The sequence below is a fragment of the Gossypium arboreum genome, chromosome 2 (assembly GCF_025698485.1).
Source record: "Gossypium arboreum isolate Shixiya-1 chromosome 2, ASM2569848v2, whole genome shotgun sequence".
Lineage (NCBI taxonomy): Eukaryota > Viridiplantae > Streptophyta > Magnoliopsida > Malvales > Malvaceae > Gossypium > Gossypium arboreum.
In genome coordinates, this window is record NC_069071.1 from 107,213,322 (window position 1) to 107,234,092 (window position 20,771).

Here is a 20,771-nt window from a genome sequence, read left to right on the forward strand (position 1 = left end):
AAATGGATTCTCTCTAAGAAAGTAATCAATGGGATACCTTCTATTGTCTCAGTATAAACACTCCCCTCCAATAATTCAATATCTTCCTCAGTTAATGCCTTCGTTGAACTATTTGCTTCCATCGAAAATCCCATCAACATGTCCCAGAAAGAGACTCGGGCCTTCCTCCCTTCAGCGCACCTTCTTGGTGGCACAACCAAGTCTTGAAACCGCCATGAGTGGCGCTTCAAGGTCATTAGAACTGCTTTTCAGGATCATTAGAACGAGACGTAAATTTTACTGCTTTTATGGAGTTTTAAGAGAATATTTTTAAATTTTTGTGCGATAACTGATTTTTTTTTAAAATATGGTTTTAAATGACACCTCACAAGTGGTCAAAACTCCCACACACCAAGAACCTTTGCATGAAGAGCAACTGTCTACAACTCTAAAGTTTAAACATATGATTCTACGTGCAATGGCTCCACTGCCTTGTAGCCGTGACCGTGTTGTGACCACAAAGCACCGAAGGCTCTACTGCTTGCTGCCAACTTCTTGTTGCAGCAATGCGCCTACTCATAAAGCAGAACTGCAAATTTAAATTAACCCATGTTCGTACATATAGTATATCGCCACGTAACCATATCCAGTTATCCCCCAAATTACAAAAAAAAAAAATCAATAATATTCTACATTGCCCTTCATTCAATCAAGTCTATACCTTAATAATTATTCAACAAATCTTGCACCCATAACCCGTTAATGCCACAAGTATATATATACTCGCGAAAATAAAAAGTAGTGCAATTGTGAAATTTGATACGCAAATGGTTAAGTAATCATAAAATAGAATTTCTATGAACTAGATGGGTACTAATTTTACAGAAAGATAAATATATATATATACACACAGAAAACCAGGAACATTCTTTTTCACCAAACAAGAAAGAAACAAAGTTAATAAATTTAACATAGTATTGCATGGTGAGTCGAAATTAGAGATGATATATTTATAGCCGCCAAAATTGCTTCTATTTGTGATGAATGAAGCACAGAGGTGGATTAGTTTGTGCCCAACTGCAGTTAATTCCCGCCACTTGATGATGGGTTAATTTCATCCTCAGAGGCGAGGCAATTGCATTGTTGCAGGAGCTAAACCGAGAGTCAATTCTAACCTAATATCAGCAATCTCCACGGTTTGGTTTCCAAGCTTCAAAAGAGGGCCCTTTTTGGTCTGGGTCACCAGCGAACCCTCCTGAGTCTCCACAGAGAACATGCTCTCATCTTCTTTGCTGTCAACATGTCGCTTGGACTTGGTCGCGGATCGCTTGAAACTATTGCGGCTCTTGACCTTGTCGATGTCAGTTGTGTTGGGATCCTTGAAAACGTGGCGGATGTCGTATGTTTTAAGAGGGGAAATCGATTGCTGCGTAAGTGATTCAGAAGAAGAAGTTTCGGTTATCTGCGAGCCTTTGAGCACTGCATCAACCGCTGCTTGGCACTCAACCCAGTTCCTGGACCACAGCATGCCAACTGACCCATAAACAGGGTTTACAACACGCCCGCAAGCCTCATATAAAAGTGACATAAAAATGGCTGCGACATGAATAACATTGATTAGTTTAGTACACTAAAAAAAATGTTCTTTTAATGGAGTCCGAATATGGATAAATAATATTACCAGGGCGTAGGTTTTCAGGGCCGGCTTCGATGAGATTGAGGAGGCCAGCAAGGCCATAAAACTTGGCCAGGAAGAGAGTAGCATTGGCTTGAGAATCAGGGGACTTGATCCATTGAAGACAGGGTCTAATGATGCAGTTTTGGCTATACCCCTTTCGCAGGACCCTGCAGCCGTTACAGCTCATCCTCATAGTGATTAGCTTGGGGATTATTTTGGAGAGAGAGATGGAGAGAATGTACGGAGAGGAAGGTTTATATAAAGCGGGGGAGGGAGGGTGCGCAGTGGTTTCCAAATGAGTGGTGAAGTAAAAGGCATGAAAACCGGAGCTGACTGAGTGTGTTTGCAAATTGCCTTCCCATCTTTTTCTTGTTTAGGTAAAGCAGGTTCCCCCCTAATTAGTTTTGGTGCCTTTCTTGTCCCTAACAACCCTCCATGCAACCTTTTATTACAAAACCCACCACCTTTTTAGACTCCCTCTTCTTCTTCATTGCTAATTAATACCATTATTATTATTTGTTCATTTTCGGAAGGCCAAATTTGGAAAGAGAGTGAAGGATAATGATGTAATTTAGATAAGAAAGAAGGCCAAAAAGTAATAAAAGATAGGCATTTGAAAGGTGGAAGCCATGCAAGCAATGTGAGGTGATAGCAAACCGCAATCCATGCAGGTGCAAAGCACGGGGCCTTTATCTTAGAATTGTGTGTCGCAACACCTCATTGCGAGCTTAATCCTGTAAAATTAAATATCTCCAGGTTTTCAGGATTCCGTACAAATAAGGGAACTCTCTAAAGAACTCAAATATTTAAAAAAAAATTAGAAAAACAAATAAAATATAATGATTTTCAGGAAGCATCACGAACATTTTTTTAATTAAACCCTAATACACATCCTAATATGTTTTTCTTTTATTGCTTTCCATATATTGCCTTAACCTTAAATTAGATTACTTCTACTATGTTACGCAACACTGTGGGTCTGCCTCAGGTTTTAACTATTCAACTACATTCACTTTTATCTCCAATTTTTATTAATTTTTTTTAACCAATTCGAGTCACTTCTTAACTTTCGATTTTTTTAAAAATTCACAGAATATTAAAACTGTTTCCAAAATTTTCGCGAAAAGATATCTGGTTATCTCTACATTTCAGTATAAGTGAATTCCCATTTGTAATTACCTCTTTTGTGAGAGAATACAAATTAGGTGGTTAAATGTATTAAGCGTAGATTTTATAATTAAATTTATAAGAGGGCTTTATAGGTAATTAGACCAAGGGCATCTAAGCTAATTTCCCAATTGTTCATTTAGACTGACTACTCCCATTTCACTTCCACGCAAAGCTTGATAAACTACCCAATGAGATTCTCTCTTCAATCTTTGATTCAGTTCTATCCATCTAAACTTGGTAAGTTCATTTACAATTGATTTCTTCATTGGTCAACATGAAAATCAAGATTCTAACACTTCCTTTTATTACTTTCAAGAAAAATATAGCTCAACTATAAAAATCAAATAATCTCATTTGGCAACAAAATCTACCTCAACAACACTACATAATAGAGGCACATCACATTCATAGAAATATATTAGTAAATTGGCAGTATCTTCATTGAATAGAACCAAATCCAGTACATAATCAACCCCAAATTAACTGATAATCCACACGTCAAAAACCAATTAAGTTCATCCTATCCACACCAAAGAATGGAGTTTGCCTGCTTTGGTAATTTCTTGAATTATGGGCTCAATGGGAGGCAATTGGACTTACTGTCTCAAGGGGGTTCTTTACCTCTTGTAGCACCCCAAACCCAGCCCAGAAGTTATGGCCGGATCCGGCATGCCACATCAAAAACGTTAAAAAAAATTTCCATTCTAAGTCCAGAAAATCGTACTTGATGTTCAAAAGATTAATTCATTAAGGGTTAAAGTGAATGGAAGCTGTGCACCAGGTAGGAAATCGGAAAAGAGGAGGTGAGTCTATCGGACTACTTAAGTACCAAGCTCCCTCGGATCCAATCCTAGACATGCACACCGCCATTGCCACACCTTAACGTCATGTATATTTCTAGGAAACCGATTTGATTGAGTCATTTTTAGGAACAGTGATTAATTTTGGAAAATACTTTCATTGCGGAAGCTTTGTTTGTTGTTGTGTTATTTTGAAATCAATTGTTGTTTTTTTTTTTTTTGAAAACGCGCCCTAAAGCTATCCAATTTCAACAGTTAAAATAAGTAATACCTATCTTAGTAATACATATTAAAACTATCAAAAATAATTAAGCGGCCTTATTACATTTAAAAACCCAAAACTTCAAACATAAATAAAAGGATGTCCAGTTGACCAAAAGAAAATCAAACTTTCAGAACGGGTGGCCACTCCGAATTCCCTCACAGCTCCAAGCCTACTATGGTTGGGGATTTCCTGCGTGGATGAAAATAAAAGGGGTGAGTTTAGGGAAACTCACTGTGTAAGGAAAACCCATTCAAAGCCCAAGTTAGCTCAAGCCCATTGGGCCTAAGCCCATTCAGGTAACAGTGGTACTGGGCCAAAGCCCTTTTCAGATTACAATAAACTGAGCCTTAGCCCCTTATTCAGATAATAGTATGGCCCATAGGCCCATTTCAAAATACATGCAACATCAGTAAACATATGCAAGCCCATTTAGGTAACAGTGGTACTGGGCCAGAGCCCTTTTCAGATTACAATAAACTGAGCTTTAGCCCCTTATTCAGATAACAGTATGGCCCATAGGCCCATTTCAAAATACATGCAACATCAATAAACATATGCAAGCCCATTTGGGGAGACTACTCAATCCACCAACCACTACACTCCACCCGTACCAGCCATACACTCCATGTGGGGAATAGCTCAACCCACCCAAATTTAACACTCCACGATTCTTGACCTTAACTGCTCGATTATCGATAAATTGAGGCAAAGCCTCCAAGACGTGGACAAGCCACTTTCAAGATTTCCTCTCATCAATATCCCAATCCCATGCATCGATAATAACAACATGGCATGCAATAAATAACAACATCAAACATGCATTTAGGTCAATTTAACCCTAGGGGTATTTCGTAATTTATCTACTAGGGGTAAAGCGTAAATTTTCCACTTTTAAAGGTATTTCATAATTTATCTATTTTAGGGTTTTCATGCATATTCTTACTTTTCACGTACTAACAGAATCATGTATCGAGGGTTCTTACGAATTGGGCCGATTGGCCCATCATTCCAATTTTGGCCCATTAAGCCCAAAAATATCTAGAACACGTAAATCATGCACTCTGCAATCAAATTTTGCAGCTTACCAAAAACATTAATCGATTTACCTCACGAGCATTCGCACACTCGCAAATCTACAAAATACCGATTTTTGGCATTTCGGCTTTTCGACTTTTCGACTTTTGCCGATCCAGACTAAGAAAGAGGGTGATAGTTATAGACCTGTTTGCTACGATATGCTGACAAGATCCACACACGAACCGCCTACAATTGGATTACTAACACGTTAATCTAACTATTCAAATACAAACTACGTATTAACCCCTTACAATATTCGGCCAACCACACCTACAGATCATAGTAAGCTTATAAGAAATCAATAAGCAACTCATTAACAAATTTTTGTCAATGTTTACCACATAATCATAATTTCACTGCAAGCTGTCTTCCTGAGCAACAGTCACTAAATTATTTATAACTGGAGCTACGAAACTCCAAATCAAGTTCCGTTAATTTTCCCTGAAAATAGACTCATATATCTTCTATCCATAAAATTTTCAGAATTTTTGGTTTAGCCAATCAATACCAGATTTTTCTCAAAGTTTCCCATGTTTCACTATTTGACTAATCTGACCACTCTTCACTACGAATCAAATTTCGCATTGTACAGAATTCAAAATATGTTTTTGTTTATTTCATTAGAAACTAGACTCAATAAGCTTTAATTAAATAATTTATTCAGCTTCTAATTCATCTCCCACAATTTATGGTGATTTTCCAAAGTCATGTTACTGCTGCTGTCTCAAGCAGATTTATTACCAAATCACTCTTTCACACATACCTTGCATGCATGTTATTTAAACATGTATATCACCAATCAATCATCACATATCTATGATTTTACTTAAGAATAATCTCCATTTCATCATTTTAAAGCACAACATGTTAGCTGATTTTTTTCCCTTTAACATCTAAGGCACATGCATGCTCATTTGTTTGGCTCAACTTCACCTATCTTCCATTTTTTTCATCAAAAGAACATGAAACAACAACCATTTCCTTCATTTTAATTCATGACTAAATGCTCACAACACAACTAAAAACCAAAATATGCTTCAAGAGTTAAGGTAGAATCAAGAAGAACTCATGAACATCAAGATAGAAGCCAACTACCATGAACTTACCTTCAATTTTCTTCCACTACAGGAAAATAGGGCTTTAGCGGCGTTTTTAGCGGCGTTTTATGATAAAACGCCGCAAAAATTTTAAAACACAGAGCAATAGCGGCGTTTTTGAACGCCGCTAAAAACCATAGCATTAGTGGCGCTTTTGGTAAAACGCCGCTAAAAACCAGAGCATTAGCGGCGCTTTTGGTAAAACGCCTCTAAAAACCAGAGCATTAGCGGCGCTTTTGGTAAAACGCCGCTAAAAACCAGAGCATTAGCGGCGTTTTTGGTAAAACGCCGCTAAAAACCAGAGCATTAGCGGCGCTTTTGGTAAAACACTAATCTATAACCCCTAAAAGAATAATTATTAAAATTTATGATTATACAATATATTAAATATTTTCTTATATAATCGTAAAAGAGATAGTATTGAATTTAAAATATTGAATTAATTATCATTATAGTTTATGGTTTATGGTTTAAGATATATGGTTTAGGGTTTAAGATTTATGAGTTAATTATGGTTTAGGGTTTAAGGTTTAGGAGTTAACTAGTATTTGAAGGTTTATGATGAATTATGGGTTTAGGGATTATGATTTAGGGTTTAGGGGTAATAGTTTGGGGTTAATGGTTAAGGCTTTAGGGTTTAGTGTTTATGGGATAGGGGTTAAGAAGTTTAGGGTTTAGATTAATTAGTATTTTTTAATTTATATATTAAACGATTTCTTATATAATTGTAAAAGAGATAATATTAATTTGAATATATTAAACTTATGATTGTAGTTTAAATTATTTAAGAGATAATAGATAAACTTTATATATATATTAAATGGTTTAAGATTTAATCTAAAATATTTTAATATATTAAAATAATTCAAATCAAATTAATTCCTCTACACTTAATTTATTTAAGTGAAATTTAAACTTAAAATTTAGTCCTTATATTTTTCAAATCGATCAATTTTATCTTTTGTACTTTTTAAAATTTAAAATTTTAGTCATGATCACTCAAATGATAGCAATTATATATGTTTGGCTAAATTCGCTATTAGTCTTGGTATTATGCGTAAAGTTGTAAGTTGAGTTCATGTTATCCAATTACATATTATCATGTAATGTTTTAATCAAAAGTTAATAATATTAACTATTTGGATTAATTAATAATATTATAAAATATATATACTAAATGATATTAAAAATTAAAGTATATGCAAAAAATCTGAAATTTAAATATATTAGAGACCAAATTAAAATTTAACCATTTTAGTAAATAATAATAATAATAATAATAAAAGAGAAAAAAAAGAAAAAATTATTGGGCTGCATACGGTTTTTGGAGCCCCAAATTCCCTTTACTTTCCCCAATTTACACAGGGTGGCGTTTTCAGAAAACGCCGGAAAAGTGCAATACCTATTTCCCCAAATTTTTCACGAAATTCTAACTTAAACCTTTTCTTTTTGTTAGCCCCGATTTCCCCAAAGTTTTTCACGAAACTCTGTATTTCTTCCCTAAAATCTGAAATCCCCAATTTTTCCAAATCGTTAAGTTTTCCCCCAAATCCTTCGCCCCGTGATCAGAAAAACCCATCTCCTCCGTCGCCTTCTCCCCGTGCATCGCAACTCATTCCCTCCATCGTCTTCACCCCGTGCATCGCAACCCATCTCCTCCATCGCCTTCGCCCTGTGCATCTGCTGCATAGCCGTCCAGTGTCCCCTCTGCTGCCCGAATATATTTGGTAAATTCAACGAGGTTGTCGATTCCTCCGAACAAGGCTGACTTTACTTTTAGGTTAGTAACTACATTCACCATCTTATTTTACTAGAATATAGCTACCACATTTTTTGCTACAACGGCTCGGTTATTTTGATAAACAATTAAATTTATGAAATAAGATGTAGAAGTTAATACCCATATCCAAATTCACACCTGAGTTCGAGTAAGGTAGCTTGAAAAACCGCATTAACATATTTAATTGCAATAAGATACAAAGATATAAATGAATGGAGTTCTCTTTATACAGGATGTAGACATGTAGTTATGTTTTTAGTTACATCCACCAAAGATAAAGTGTTGGTCACATGTTTACTATGAAGCAGTAAGTTAGGCCAAACATATACCAGCATTGCTTTTAAACTGTTTTCTCTGCTCTCTTATCCTATATGTTAGAACGTGGAAGTGTAATTTGTTTGAATGGGAAGTGTTTCTCCTTATCGACATGTCTTATATCTGTCTCTACGTTTGGTTGCCTGTCATAAATAATGCAAATGATTACACCCTTGTTTAGAGAATGTAATTGCAACCATTTCTTTTAATTACATTGGCTTTGGGTATTTTGTATGTACAAACATATGAGTCTGAGATGTTAAAAAAAATTGGAATTACTTTTTGTTGGAGTGGAAAATTTTTTTTTGTCTTAGCTTTATATTTGATTTGTTTTGGATGATTTTGTTTATCAAGATATTAAAAGCTATGTCCCTACAACGCAATCATATATAACAGAGCAGATAATGAAAATCTGTGAATGTCAGTGTAAGCATGGAAAGGAAACATGAAAGCAATGGCTTTTATTAGATGGAGCTATGGGTGGGTGGCAGAAAGAAACATGATGAAATTCTGGCCACCAGAGTTAACCTCTCAATGTATATAAAACCCTGCTAGAAACACTGCTAGTATATCTTAACATCTTGCTTGTTCCTGTATGTTAACATCTTTATCTTTATTTTTTGTAGCATCTTCTCTCTGTATTATTCTTACTCAACCGTACTTGATTTAGGAGGGAAAATGCTGTAGCATTGAATTTATCAAGCGTCTTGAATTTATCATGCTGCAGTGCTAGCAATGGATGATACGGTATTAGATGTTGATCAAGTGGAAAATCTCATAAAATTTTGTCTAACTAAAGAGGAAATGGAACTTCTCAAAGTGATGCTTTAGCATAAGCATATAAACAAATTCAATATTGTATTTAAGCTATTTAGAATTGCTTTTTACATAGTATACATTTACCATTAGAAGTTTGTCTTCTTTGATTGTGATTTACTCTCTTTTTATTTTTTAGAACTACACTGGTGACAAGGAGAGTCTAGAGAAGTGTGAACAGGTCTGCATTTTCTCTCTAACCATATTTTCTCAATTTTTCAAATTGTTAGACTTGGGTTTTTACATAGCTGGACTGATAGATGGTTCATTTCCATTGACATGCTAAATATACTATTTTTCTGAAAATTATTTGTCTTTGTCTTCATGTTCTTCTAAAATTTGACCTTCTAATATCTTTCCTCCAGAGCATTTGGCTCAGTAGTTGGTGCATGCTTCCCCCTACTCAAAGAGCTAGATTCAAGTCCCCCCATCTCCCAATATAAGAAAACTCTTTATGCCATTCAGCTTAAGAAATTTCTTTTAAAACTGAGATACTTTGGTATGATAGGGAATACATTTTTCTGGCTTGGTCACTTCGAATGACTGAATTACTGCTTTCTTTTTATTTAGTTTTTAGGGAGTGAGGGGAACACAATGGAAAACTTGTCCTCCCTCCCCCCTTCCCCCAAGTTCTTTTTATTTTCCTCTCTTCCTTCTTCTAATGAAAAGAGACTATAATTTCATGTACTGATGTTGGAATTTATACTGCTTGTTAACAGTTTCCTTTTCTATTTCTTGATATATTGAATTAAGTGTTTATTTTCAATATTTCTGAAATATTTTCTCAGTTTTAAGGCTTTATACTTTCTAAAACCCTTTGGCATGAAGGATTCTTTTCAAATCATAGTTTAAAGATGGAAATTGATGTCTAAGCATTGAATTATTTTTATCTTTTTGCATTTTTATGGGGACATCTAAACCAAGATGAAGATTGTACTTTTGATACCTAGTCCTATATTTCCCTACTATATTTTTGGAACAATTTATGTCTGATAATTTCTCAATAAAGATAGTAATGTTAGCGAAATTTGTTCAGTGATGTGGATTATTCATGAGCATAAATACAGTTAAGATTTTCTGACTGAAAGTTCAAGCATAGGGAGCTTCTCTGAAAAAAAATCATTTTGTTTACTTTTGGGTTTATTCTTATTCTGAGAGATATAAACTAGATTACTCTATATATTTACCTATGGAAAGAAGTGTGGTATGGAAGGATGTATATGGTTGCACATTTAGTAGAGTGATAGGTTTGTCCTCCTTTTGACTTTGTGGTTCATTTGAGGAAGAAAAATAGAAGGATGTTTCAGGGAAGAATTACCCTTTAACAATCTCCTGTTCTGTACTCCCTTGTTATAATTTAAAAAGGCAGTAGTGGCTGGAACTGCAAGAGGCTATTGATTTTATATCTCTGTTCTGGTAAAGTGGGCATTGTGCTTCAGTCAGAGCTGCCTTGGTTCTTAGTGGTAGTATGGGTTCTTTCTAATTCAAAAATGAGAAAGAAAAGGAAAGAATGGGCAGATAATGTATCTTTCAAAAATGATGAAAGTGCCACGAGTAGAGTCAAAACTAAGAGTGTTTTGTTTCAAGATTCAATTCCGAACTCAGGTTTGGCGGTATCTCCATAGTAAATCTGATTTGACAAATTTACAATATTATTCAATAATTAATCTCCTTCTTGTTTCTCCTTTTTCTTTTATTGAATCACTTGTTTATCCTCTGTTCTTACATTTTTTTACCACCTGCAGGTTTCTGAATTTAAAAGGAGCTTAAATACTGTAAATTCTGCATGTAATGAGGTATATCATTAATGTTGTATGTTTTATTTGTTTTTCATTTTTTACAACTTTTTCTGACCAACAATTTATTTGTTACATATATGTTTTATTTTATTTTAATAGTTAATTGTATGTCACTAATGCTTAATTGTTATAATTTTTACATAAATGTTTTTTTTACTCGAGGCTAAGAAGTTAGCATCACAATATCAAAAGGAAGCGGACAAATGCAATTCGGGTATGGAGACGTGCAAAGAAGTAAGGAGAAAGCTGAAGAAGCACTCGGCTCAAATGAAATTAACAGCAATGTGGGAAATAAGAGCTCGTCGAGAAAGGGTGGAGAAAAAGGTCGCCAAATCTAATGCATTTCCTTATTTCATTTAAGTAACTTCATTATAATGTCGATTTTATTGATATTTTTATATTTAATCTAGTTTTTATTATTTATTTTAGTTTTGATTCTAAATTTTATTTTTATTTTAATATTTAAAATAACTTGAGTTCTAACTTTTGGATTTTAATTGTGTTATTAATTTATTATTTTAAATTCTAAATTTAAATTCATTAATTTTTGTGTTTAGTTTTAAAGTTAAAATTTTAATAAAAATTTTTATATTTATATCATTCAATATTTTGATAATGAATTTTAAATTTTTTATATTTTTCGTGACTTTTATAATATTTTATAATTTTTTTTGAATTTCATGACATTTAGCGGCGTTTTTGAGAAAAGCGCCGCTAAAGGCCATGACCTTTAGCGGCGTTTGTTGGAAAAGCGCCGCTAAAGGCCATGATCTTTAGCGGCGTTTTTTTTAGATAAACGCCGCAAACTTTAGTGGCGTCGGCTATAGCGGCGTTTTTAGCGGCGCTTAGAAAAACGTCGCAAATAGTTTTAGTGGCACTTAAAAGCGCCGCTAAAGGCCTAAAAAAACGCCGCTAAAAGTCAGTTTTGCTGTAGTGTTCCCCAAGTGACCGAACACTCAAGAGCTTGCTCCTCTCCTTTCTCTTCTCTAACTTTCAGCTATGATGAACAAAGATGGACAAAACTTTGTTCTTTTCACCCCTTTTTCTTTTAATAAAACTTCATATTTCATCCATTTAATTCTTTAATACAAAAGACATGAAATTCTTATCATGAAACATTTACCTAACCCATTATCATGAAACATTTACCTAACTCATTATCATGGAACATTTACCTAACCTATTATCATGGAACATTTACCTAACCTATTATCAATTTGTATCAATTTGTACCATAAATTATGGATATCAAGTGCACATTTTGTCTACAACAACATGATGGCTGGCCATTTCATGTAAAATGGAAGGTTTGTCATGCAAATCCTCCTATTTTGCACTCCTATTTATTTGGTCACTTCAATTTAGCCTATAGCATTTTCAAACATTTTCACATAGGTCCTATTTCATAATTTCACTCCCTTTTTCTTATGGAACAAAAATTAACTAAAATTACCGGGTTCTATCTTAAGCTTGGGCCTTCTAGAGGCCCACTAACATAATTAAACCTATGCCAACATTCACAGGATTCCCGAAAATTGGGGCGTTACATCTCTTTTCCCTTCACCGACAATAAGAGAGAACTTATTCAATTCTCTCTTCTCCAAACTTCTCAAATGCTCCATAATGGTTAGTCATCATTTCCCACTTAAGAAACTAAGGGCTAGGATTAATTCTACTTAAAATATCTCTAATCCAATGGCTACAGAAATTTTTGTTTAACTCTAAATTTCCATTAACCTTAATTCTAATTATAAAACTAGCAAAAAGTCTTTGTAATCCTTCCCTTTTTAATACCTTAACCCATTACCTTTTTTGGTTATTCTAGAAATTCCATGTCTTAACATCTCAATAAGGCCTCCAACAATCCTCAATTGAATTGGAGAAGTTTATAATCAAGTCTCTTTACTAAATTCACCATAAAATTTCATATTATTCCAATGCGTTAATTAAAGCATGAAAAATATAAAAACATATTCCAAATGTACAATCATATCAAAATTTATTATTGTTATTATCAATATCACAACTTTGAGGATATTACATTTCTCAAACCCTCACAAAATTTAAACTCCCGCAGCTATGAAAGGATTTTAAGTGGGGAAATGATTTATGATTTTTGATACCTTAATTTTTTGAGATTAGTGTGTATATTTAGAGAAAAATAGTTACAATTTTGAATTTGGGTATGAATACTAGATGAAATAAGAAGTCTATGTCTCATATTTATATAGTTCTCAAACCAAACAATTTTGGATTAGAATGTTACAAACCTAAACTTAACATACACAAATCTTGAGTTCCTCCTACATATGTAACATGCAATGAACTAGACACCCATAAATGTCGAATTCGATCTTAAATGTCGGAGATTCTTGAAAAAACTTAAACCTAGCTTAATGCATTAAACTTAACTCCCATGTGTGTTGAATTCATACTAATATGTCGGGCATTCCTATTGGGGATATTGTTTGATAAGATAATGCATTCAATTGACCTCAATAAGTATGGGCGTTGAGTTCAGGCTATTTTACAATGCATCCCATGATTGGCAAATTTAGTAGCTTTTGTCCCTTATATAATATATATATATATATATATATATATATATATATATATGTTTACAAAGCCTCAATCATTTTGTATTTGCCATCTATCGGTTATCTTTTTTATTAGTTTAGAGAAATGATTTAAGAGTTTTAAATGCTTTGGAATAGATTCAAGGTGATAAAAAAGTACTAACAAAAAAATTTGAGCGTATTGTGCTTTCTTCTTCAATGAACATACAATTACTTGACGCCCCAATTCACTCTTTTTAGGGTTAGGAAAATGAGTTATAGCTTTTCACCGAGCGAGAAACTTTTGGTGGGCTTCTTCTAATGCGAGAGAACTTTTGCAAAAGTTGTATGATTTGAGGAAAAATTATACTAGTGACTTTAGCATATGGTTCACGAGTGCCCATAATTTTGTGCCGTTAGTGCATAGTTTTGTAATTTTTGTATAGATTAATTAAAAATTATTATTAATTTTTTGTTAATTTTCCTTAATTATTTTTTATATGAAAAGTAAAATGAATAAAGTAAATATTAACTAATTGATTACCTAAAATTTAATTAATATTAAGTTGTATCATAATGATTGATTAAGATGCAAAAAGATAACTTATATTAGAAGGTAATCTAAATTGTTTGTAGTCTAAGGAATCAAAATGGCAATCGTCCGTAATCTGTGAAAGATGCAATGGTGACCATAAGATAAAATAGGATCATATTGGTTAAACAGATTTAACCGAAAAAGATTAAGAATATCCACTACAGCAAAACAGGTTTTTAGCGGCGTTTTTAGCAGCGTTTTTCAGAAAGCGCCGCAAAAGAGTTTTGTAAAACGCCGTCTTTTTGTATTGACCTTTTAGTGGCTTTAGCGGCTCTTTTTAAAAACGCCGCTATAGGTACACCTTTAGCGGCGCTTATTAAAAAACGCCGCTAATGCTTGATCTAAAAAAACGCAGCAAAAGAATTTGGCAAAATCGTGTCGAGCTTTTAGTGGATTTAGCGGCGCTTTTTAAAAACGCCGCTATCCTTTAACGGCACTTTTTTAAAAACGCCGCTAATGCTCGATCTTTAGCGGCATTTTTAAAAAAGTGCCACAAAAAACATTTTATCTGTCTACTTATAGTTTAACTGGTTTATTTTATTAAAATACAATTTATTTTAATTAAATATTTAAATTCTTGAGAAAAAAATAATGACAGAGAAAAAATTTGAAAGTAAAAACATAGAAAAATATTTTTAAAAATGAAAAAATGAAAATACTATTTTTAAAATAATTTTAAAGATTTTTGGTATATGACTGATTGTTTTTAATTTATATGTTAAATATTTTCTTATATAATTGTAAAAGAGATAGTATTAATTTTAAAATATTGAATTAATTATCATTATAGTATAGGGTTTACGATATACGATATACGATTAAGGGTTTAATGTTTATGAGTTACTATTTTAAGGTTTACGGATTATGGGTTTAGGGATCATGGTTTGAGGGTAGTTTAAGGTTAGGGTTTAAGGTTTCACTACAGTAAACCATGTTTTTAGCGGCGTTTTTGAAAAGCATACAAAAAATGAAAAAAATTAAAATACTATTGTTTAAAATAATTTTAAAGATTTTTTGTATATGACAAATTGTTTTTTAATTTATATGTTAAATATTTTCTTATATAATTGTAAAAGAGATAGTGTTAATTTTAAAATATTGAATTAATTATCATTATAGTTTAGGGTTTACGGTATTTGGTTAAGGGTTTAATGTTTATGAGTTATTATTTTAAGGTTTATGGATTATGGGTTATGGTTTAAGGGTTGGGGTTTAAGACTTAGGGGTTATGGGTTAAGTGTTAGGTTTTTAGGGTTTATAGATTATGTTTATGATTTAGGGTTTAGGGGGTAGGGATTAGGGGTTTAAGGCTTAGATTAATTAATGCTTTGTAATTTATATATTAAATAATTTATTATATAATTGTAAAAGAGATAAGATTAATTTTAATATATTAAAATTATGATTATAGTTTAAATTATAGGTTAAGGTTTGGGGTTTATGGTCTAGGATTTATGATATAGGGTTTTGGGTTTAGGGATTTAGGGGTTGGGGTTTAAGGGTAAATATAGTGAACTACTTAACTTACGTATCTTAGATTTTTTATAATATAAATCTAAATAAGATAAATATAAATTATTATTTTAAAATATATATATCAAAATGGGTTAAATCCCAAAAGCATAAATTATGAACACAATTATTGATATAAATCATTTTATATTTATATATTGCATATATAAATGTTTATATTTATTCAATATAAAAATATATTGATGTATTTATTCTTTAAAACGTGTATGATTAAATCAAAATTAAAGTTTCAACTATACATTTAAACCACAATTAGAATTTCACGTCTATAATTACACATTAAACTGAAATTCATATATAATATTGAGATATATCTCTATCAAAATTTAGGTATATATATATAATTAAATATAGTTTAAATTATTTAAGAGATAATGATAAAGTTTATATATATTAAAATAAAATAAAAAATTTTTAGCAGAGCAAAAAGGTGAGAAAATGACTTTTTGTGGCGTTTTTATTAAAAATGCCACAAAAAATAAGCAATAGTGACTTTTTTATAAAAAACGCCACAAAATTTTTTACACAAAACGGTACCGTCTTGTCACCCAAAATGCATTAGACTTTTTCGTTCCCCCCTTCCCCCGAAATCCCAAAATTTGACGAGAAATCTTTCTTTTTTTTTTCCCTCCTTTCTTTTCCCAAAATCGGTTCCCTCCCCCATCCCTAAAGAAATCCTAAAATTTCACTGGAAATTTCTTCTCTTTTTTTCCCCATTTTATTTTTCCCAAACCATTTCTCCCCTACCCCGATTCCCTTTATTTTTCCCCCAATTTCCTCAAATCAGTAGCCCTCTGCATCTCCGTCGGTAGCCCGCTGCTGTATCTCTGTCGACATCTGCTGTCGGTAGCCCTCTCTTTCTTTGTTTACTATCACTGTTTTTAATTGTAATTTTCATATTAATAACTATCTCTTCAAATGGGTTTTCTTTTCATAAATGCTGGAGTCAACTAAGGGGATGCATCATTCTTTTTAGCAGATGTTTTACAATTTGACAATTACGAGATTAAGGTTTATTTAGGATCCCAATTTCAGACCTTCAGTTCTAGATAATGGCCTGCCTTTGAAGCTGTAACTGCTTCCATTGGTGGAGATATTATCTGCAAAATTTATAGGAGAAGTTTTTATACAGTGTGTGATTTGAGAAATGCACTGCAAGGTATTGATTTTATTTCTTCCTCTGATGATGAAATCTGTGCAAAATGGTTAGGAATAAAAGTGGTTCAATAGGGGAAAACACTTGTGATTTTGCTCTTGCTTACTACTTGGTATCACTCATTTTCACATTTCACCTTGTGTATATTTTAGCATTTATCTTTCCTGTCTTCTAATCTGCGCCACCTTTCCTATCCTTCACCCATTCCACACGACACACATATAACCCCCTTCTCTCTCTGTTCAATTGCAGTGCGGATGGTTCATCTTTTATCGTTTACTCTCTCTTTGTTTCCTTTTGAAGAGATTTTTAAGCTGTTTATCTTTTCTCTTGATAATAAGCTCTAACGGCAGAAAAACAAAAGGAGGGATCTTTTGAAGTGGAAAAAAAGAGAATAAGATCAGATTAACATCTTTGTTGGTTTTTTTTTTTACTTTTTATTTATTTGGGTTTGGGAAATGAATTGTGACTTTTTGATTTGTTCTTCACAAGGATCTGTTTTAAGCTTTTGGGTTTTGTTTTTGAGTGTTTAGAGAAAGAGAAATGGCTGGAAGTAATGAAATCAACCTCAACGAGTGCAAGGTACAATATTTTCTCCTTTTTTTTCCGTTTACTCATTGTGTATATTCTTTCTAGAATTGGGTTGTCAAAGTTGAGTTCTATAATGAATTCTTCATATATTTTCGGGGTTGTTTTGGTTAATGAAGCTGAGTTTTAGCTTATTTTTTTGTTAGAGTTGATGGTCTTATCAATCTTATTTATTGAACTTTTTTCCATATTTGAATATCTAGGGTTATGGGTTGTGGAAAGTTGATTCTTTTGCTGTTTTTTGGGTATGGAACAGTTTAGTTTGATTTTTAAGCTTCAACGTCATATATGAGTTTATGTATTATATTGTTGTTTTAATTATATAATTGAATAAATATTGTTAATTGAGGTGTTAAACTGCTGCAAACTGAAGTGTTTGAATGCTGTAAATTGAAGTGTTTGAATGCTGTAAATTGAAGTGTTTAAATGCTGTAAATTGAAATACTGCAAATTGAAGTGTTTAAGTACTGCAAATTGAAGTGTTTAGTTGCTGGATATTGAGATGTTTTATCACTGTAATTGAGGTGCATAAATGTTGTTAATTGAGATGTTAAAGTGCTTAAATGCTGTAAATTGAAGTGTTAAAGTGCTGCAAATTGAAGTGTTTGAATGCTATAAATTGAAGTGTTTAAATGTTGTAAATTGAAGTGCTTAAATGTTGCAAATTGAAGTGTTTAGTTGCTAGACATTGAGATGTTTTATCGCTGTAATTGAGGTGTATAAATGTTGTTAATTAAGATGCTAAAGTGCTGCAAATTGAAGTGCTTAAATGCTGTAAATTGAAGTGTTAAAGTGCTGCAAATTGAAGTGTTTGAATGCTGTAAGTTGAAGTGTTTAAATGCTGTAAATTGATGTGCTTAAATGTTGCAAATTGAAGTGTTTAAGTACTGCAAATTGAAGTGTTTAGTTGCTGGACATTGAGATGTTTTATCGCTGTAATTGAGGTGTATAAATGTTGTTAATTGAGATGTAAAAGTGCTGCAAATTGAAGTGCTTAAATGCTGTAAATTGAAGTGTTAAAGTGCTGCAAATTGAAGTGTTTGAATGCTGCAAATTGAAGTGTTTAAATGTTGTAAATTGAAGTGCTTAAATGTTGCAAATTGAAGTGTTTAAGTACTGCAAATTGAAGTGTTTAGTTGCTGGACATTGAGATGTTTTATCGCTATAATTGAGGTGTTTAAATGTTGTTAATTGAGATGTTAAAGTGCTGCAAATTGAAGTGTTTGAATGCTGCAAATTGAAGTGTTTAAATGCTGTAAATTGAAGTGCTTAAATGTTGCAAATTGAAGTGTTTAAGTATTGCAAATTGAAGTGTTTAGTTGCTGGACATTGAGATGTTTTATCGCTATAATTGAGGTGTTTAAATGTTGTTAATTGAGATGTTAAAGTGCTGCAAATTGAAGTGTTTGAATGCTGCAAATTGAAGTGTTTCTATTTTGGGTTTTTTAACTTGTGTGATTATTTGTGTTTCTAGCTATTGGTTTCAATTAGATGAGGCTAACATATCCATCACCAGTGTATAGAGGTATCTTTGCCACGTTCCTCGCAGGTTCAAGACAGGTTTCAGGAAAGGTAGGAAAATGGTAATGTCCTTAGGCTCATTGCTTTTTGATTTTAGTTCCATTGCGTATTTCTGTTCTTGTAAGAAATTTTGTGTTTTTTTCTTTCAAAATGTTCTTATTTTTGATTGGGGGTGATGTATAGGTACTGAAGCAGCACTAAAAAAGAAGGTTGCAGCAGTTTCTGCTTAAAAGGCAAATTATAATGGTATGAGGTTTTGTTTTGGATGAAGCCATGTTTATGAGGAAACAGTTAGTGATGAAGAATGAAATTATGTTCTATTGGATGCTTTAGTTGTTATTTAGTTTCTATTTGAATGTAGCTGTCTTATATTTTGAACAATTATTGGAGCTAATGTTTGACCCTTAATTTCTTCATTGTCTTTTTTTTTAATTGATTAATGTTATTGTTTCGTTAATTTAAATTCATTAATTTTTATATTTAGTTTTGAAGTTTAAATTTTAATAGGAAATTTAATTTAATTAATATTTTTATTTATCCTTAAAAGTGTATAGTTTAAAGTTCAAAGTTTAAATTTTAAATTTTAAACATAATATAATATTTATCATAGAAATAAATATTATTTAATTAAAATAATTTTTTAAAGGTTATATTCTTTAGCGGCGTTTGTGGGAAAAGCGCGCTAAATGTCTATTTTATAACGGCGTTTGTAGGAAAAGTGCTGCTAAAGGTTATGATTTTTAGCGGCGTTTTTTCTAAACGCCGCTCACTCATGACTTTTAGCGGCGCTTTCCCACAAACGCCACTAAAAGCCGTGACTTTTAACGGCTCTTTCCCTATAGACGCCGCTAAAAGCCATGACTTTTAGCGGCGCTTTCCCAACAGACGCCGCTAAAAGCCATGACTTTTAGCGGCGTTTTCCCCACAGACGCCGCTAAAAGCCATGACTTTTTTTTGGCTTTTTTAATAAACGCTGTAAATTTTTGCGACGTTTCCTATAGCGGCGTTTTTTGTGTCGCTAGTAAAAACGCCGCAAATAATTTTAGTGGCGCTTAAAAACGCCGCTAAAGGCTAAAAAAGGCGCTGCTAAAAGTCTATTTTCTTGTAGTGATCCTATGATTGTAACACACTAGTGACAAGATTATTGGACAAAGTACAAATCTAAATTACTCTCGTAATGGTATATAATAGGGAGATCAGACACGGTACTTTTAATAGATTGACTCCGTGACTAAATAATGTTGTAATTAATAGATAAAAAGTTAGAACTTAATTACAAGAGATGACTTAGAAATTAATTTAATTTCTTTGAATTATTATTTAATTGATTGTAATTAAACAATTGAGGGTTAGTTTAGTATTGCTTTTTAAAAGTGTTTTTAAAAAGTGTTATGGAAAAGTGTTGTTGAGAAGTACTTCTGAAAAGTACTTTTGAAAAGTTTGGTTTAAGATTTGAGTGTTTAGCATTCTTTGTTAAAAGTTCTTTTGAAAAATAAAATATTCATTTTAGACATGATATTATCAAGTAACAAATATGTATTTAAATAATTTTCAAATTAGTTAATATTATTATATTTTAGTAAGAATATAAATTTTTTATTATAACTTGTTACTAATATTTTAGTATATGAAATATAAATTTTAAATATTTTAAGCAATAAATATTAATTATTTATAAAATTTAATTAAAATATATAAACTATATTTTAAATAATTAATTATAACCATTAAATATTTATAATTAGCTATTAACACATTTTATTATTTAAAAAATAATTTTTATTTTTAATTAATGATTTTAACACATTTGTAATTAAGCACGAAGAAAAAAATGGAAAGTATCATGTTGCTGGAGAGGTGAAAAAGTAATTAAGCACCAAAAGTGCTTTTAGTAGGGGAAAAGCTAAAAATTTTAGGGTCCGTTTGTTTACATGTAAAATGTTTTATGGAAAATGTTTTCTGCATTTTCCTGTATTTGTTTCACAGAAATAGTTTGTTCAACGGAAAATGATTTACAGGTCAAGGTAAAATAAGTAATTTTTCCTGT

General features: G+C 32.2%; 2 protein-coding genes and 1 long non-coding RNA gene across 4 annotated transcripts; 2 read left to right on the plus strand and 1 right to left on the minus strand.

Annotated features, from left to right (window-relative positions):
- Positions 1 to 760: 760 nt before the first annotated feature.
- On the minus strand, positions 761 to 1,883 carry LOC108456124 (LOB domain-containing protein 42-like). The gene is made up of 2 exons (XM_017754721.2): positions 1,661 to 1,883; positions 761 to 1,575 (listed from the first exon to the last, which is right to left on the minus strand). The coding sequence occupies exons 1-2, from the start codon at positions 1,848 to 1,850 to the stop codon at positions 1,100 to 1,102; spliced, it is 666 nt and encodes a 221-aa protein (XP_017610210.2). The 5' UTR covers positions 1,851 to 1,883; the 3' UTR covers positions 761 to 1,099.
- A 5,496-nt stretch (positions 1,884 to 7,379) lies between these two features.
- On the plus strand, positions 7,380 to 11,136 carry LOC128285251 (formin-like protein 21b). Its single transcript, XM_053022657.1, has 5 exons — positions 7,380 to 7,846; positions 8,832 to 8,980; positions 9,117 to 9,158; positions 10,723 to 10,773; positions 10,939 to 11,136. Exons 2-5 carry the CDS (start codon positions 8,897 to 8,899, stop codon positions 11,134 to 11,136), a joined length of 375 nt encoding a protein of 124 aa, XP_052878617.1. The 5' UTR covers positions 7,380 to 7,846; positions 8,832 to 8,896.
- A 4,887-nt stretch (positions 11,137 to 16,023) lies between these two features.
- Positions 16,024 to 19,187, plus strand: LOC108454943 (uncharacterized). 2 transcript variants are annotated; one of them, XR_001866802.2, is made up of 4 exons: positions 16,024 to 16,305; positions 17,149 to 17,197; positions 18,678 to 18,786; positions 18,908 to 19,187. It is a non-coding gene; the product is annotated as an uncharacterized LOC108454943 (long non-coding RNA). The 2 variants fall into 2 exon arrangements; XR_001866801.2 differs by having other exon boundaries at positions 18,678 to 18,775.
- The last annotated feature ends 1,584 nt before the right edge of the window (positions 19,188 to 20,771 follow it).